Raw genomic sequence first — 886 nt, 5'->3', positions numbered from 1 at the left:
CTCATGGGTGGGCCAAATTCTCTGGGCGGCAAGGCAGAGAAAGGGGAGGTAACCTTGCTCCTTATGACGTCATAAGGAGCAAGATTCCAGATCGACACATCTGAGCTTTCAATTTCTCAGAGGCAGAGCAGGATACCCAGGGCTCGGTTTACACCTAGCACCATTTCTATCCGCTGGGGGACCATAGGCAGGCTGGGGGAACTCATATTAATGTTAAAAAACCACACTACCCTCTTGGTTTTATATTCTTTACTGTCAGCCAAAACTGAAGCTGATACTTTTGGTTTTGTTTTCTGTGGTTGGATCAGCTAAGAAGATAGATCTGCGTGTGTGTGTCTGCGTGTTTTCCCACTGTTTCTTGTTGCCCTCGCTTGTTGCTCAATGTGAACAAGCCTCTATTCGTCACAGTGACTAACTCTGGATGTCTCCTCCTGTTTTTCCAGGGAACAATGAAGATGCTCCTGCCTCTGGTAATCCTTCAGCTGCTCTTGGCTCCAGTGCTCATGGTAAACTCCCACCAATACACACTCAAAATATCAAACTATGAAAGCCAAAACCTGAGACATCCCTGTGTTTTTGAAATTTAAATTAGTGCTGTTTATACACTATTTTAGATGTAAAGTACATCTGTAGCGATTAATCAAATAATCAATAGTTGATCAACAGAAAGTTGATTAACTATGATAATTGATTAATTGTTTAAGTCATATTTCAAGCAAAAGTGTCCAAATGTTCCTTTTTTTCTCAACATGATTGTAAACTGAACATCTTTAGGTTGTAATTCCTACTTTATATAAAACTAAATCCAATATAAGTTATGTTTTATTTATATAGCACATTTAAAAGCAACCATAGTTGACCAAAGTGCTTAACAAGTGCACCCCCC

The 886-nt window shown here is 39.8% G+C and overlaps 1 protein-coding gene across 3 annotated transcripts in view; it reads left to right on the top strand.

The window, feature by feature from the left end:
• Positions 1–886, top strand: part of paplna (papilin a, proteoglycan-like sulfated glycoprotein) — a 47840-nt gene that overhangs the window by 3515 nt on the left and 43439 nt on the right. For all 3 annotated transcript variants that reach the window (XR_004331153.1, XR_004331152.1, XM_032511068.1), the window contains exon 2: positions 444–506. Coding sequence is in view for 1 of the 3 variants with exons in the window: in XM_032511068.1 (XP_032366959.1) it covers positions 450–506 (57 nt within the window). In the remaining 2 variants the exon portion in view is untranslated. The remainder of the gene's footprint in view (positions 1–443; positions 507–886) is intronic.

Source organism: Etheostoma spectabile, unplaced genomic scaffold, assembly GCF_008692095.1.
Source record: "Etheostoma spectabile isolate EspeVRDwgs_2016 unplaced genomic scaffold, UIUC_Espe_1.0 scaffold314, whole genome shotgun sequence".
Classification (NCBI taxonomy): domain Eukaryota; kingdom Metazoa; phylum Chordata; class Actinopteri; order Perciformes; family Percidae; genus Etheostoma; species Etheostoma spectabile.
Note: the sequence above shows the minus strand (reverse complement) of the source record. Positions and strands in the feature narration are given on the sequence as shown.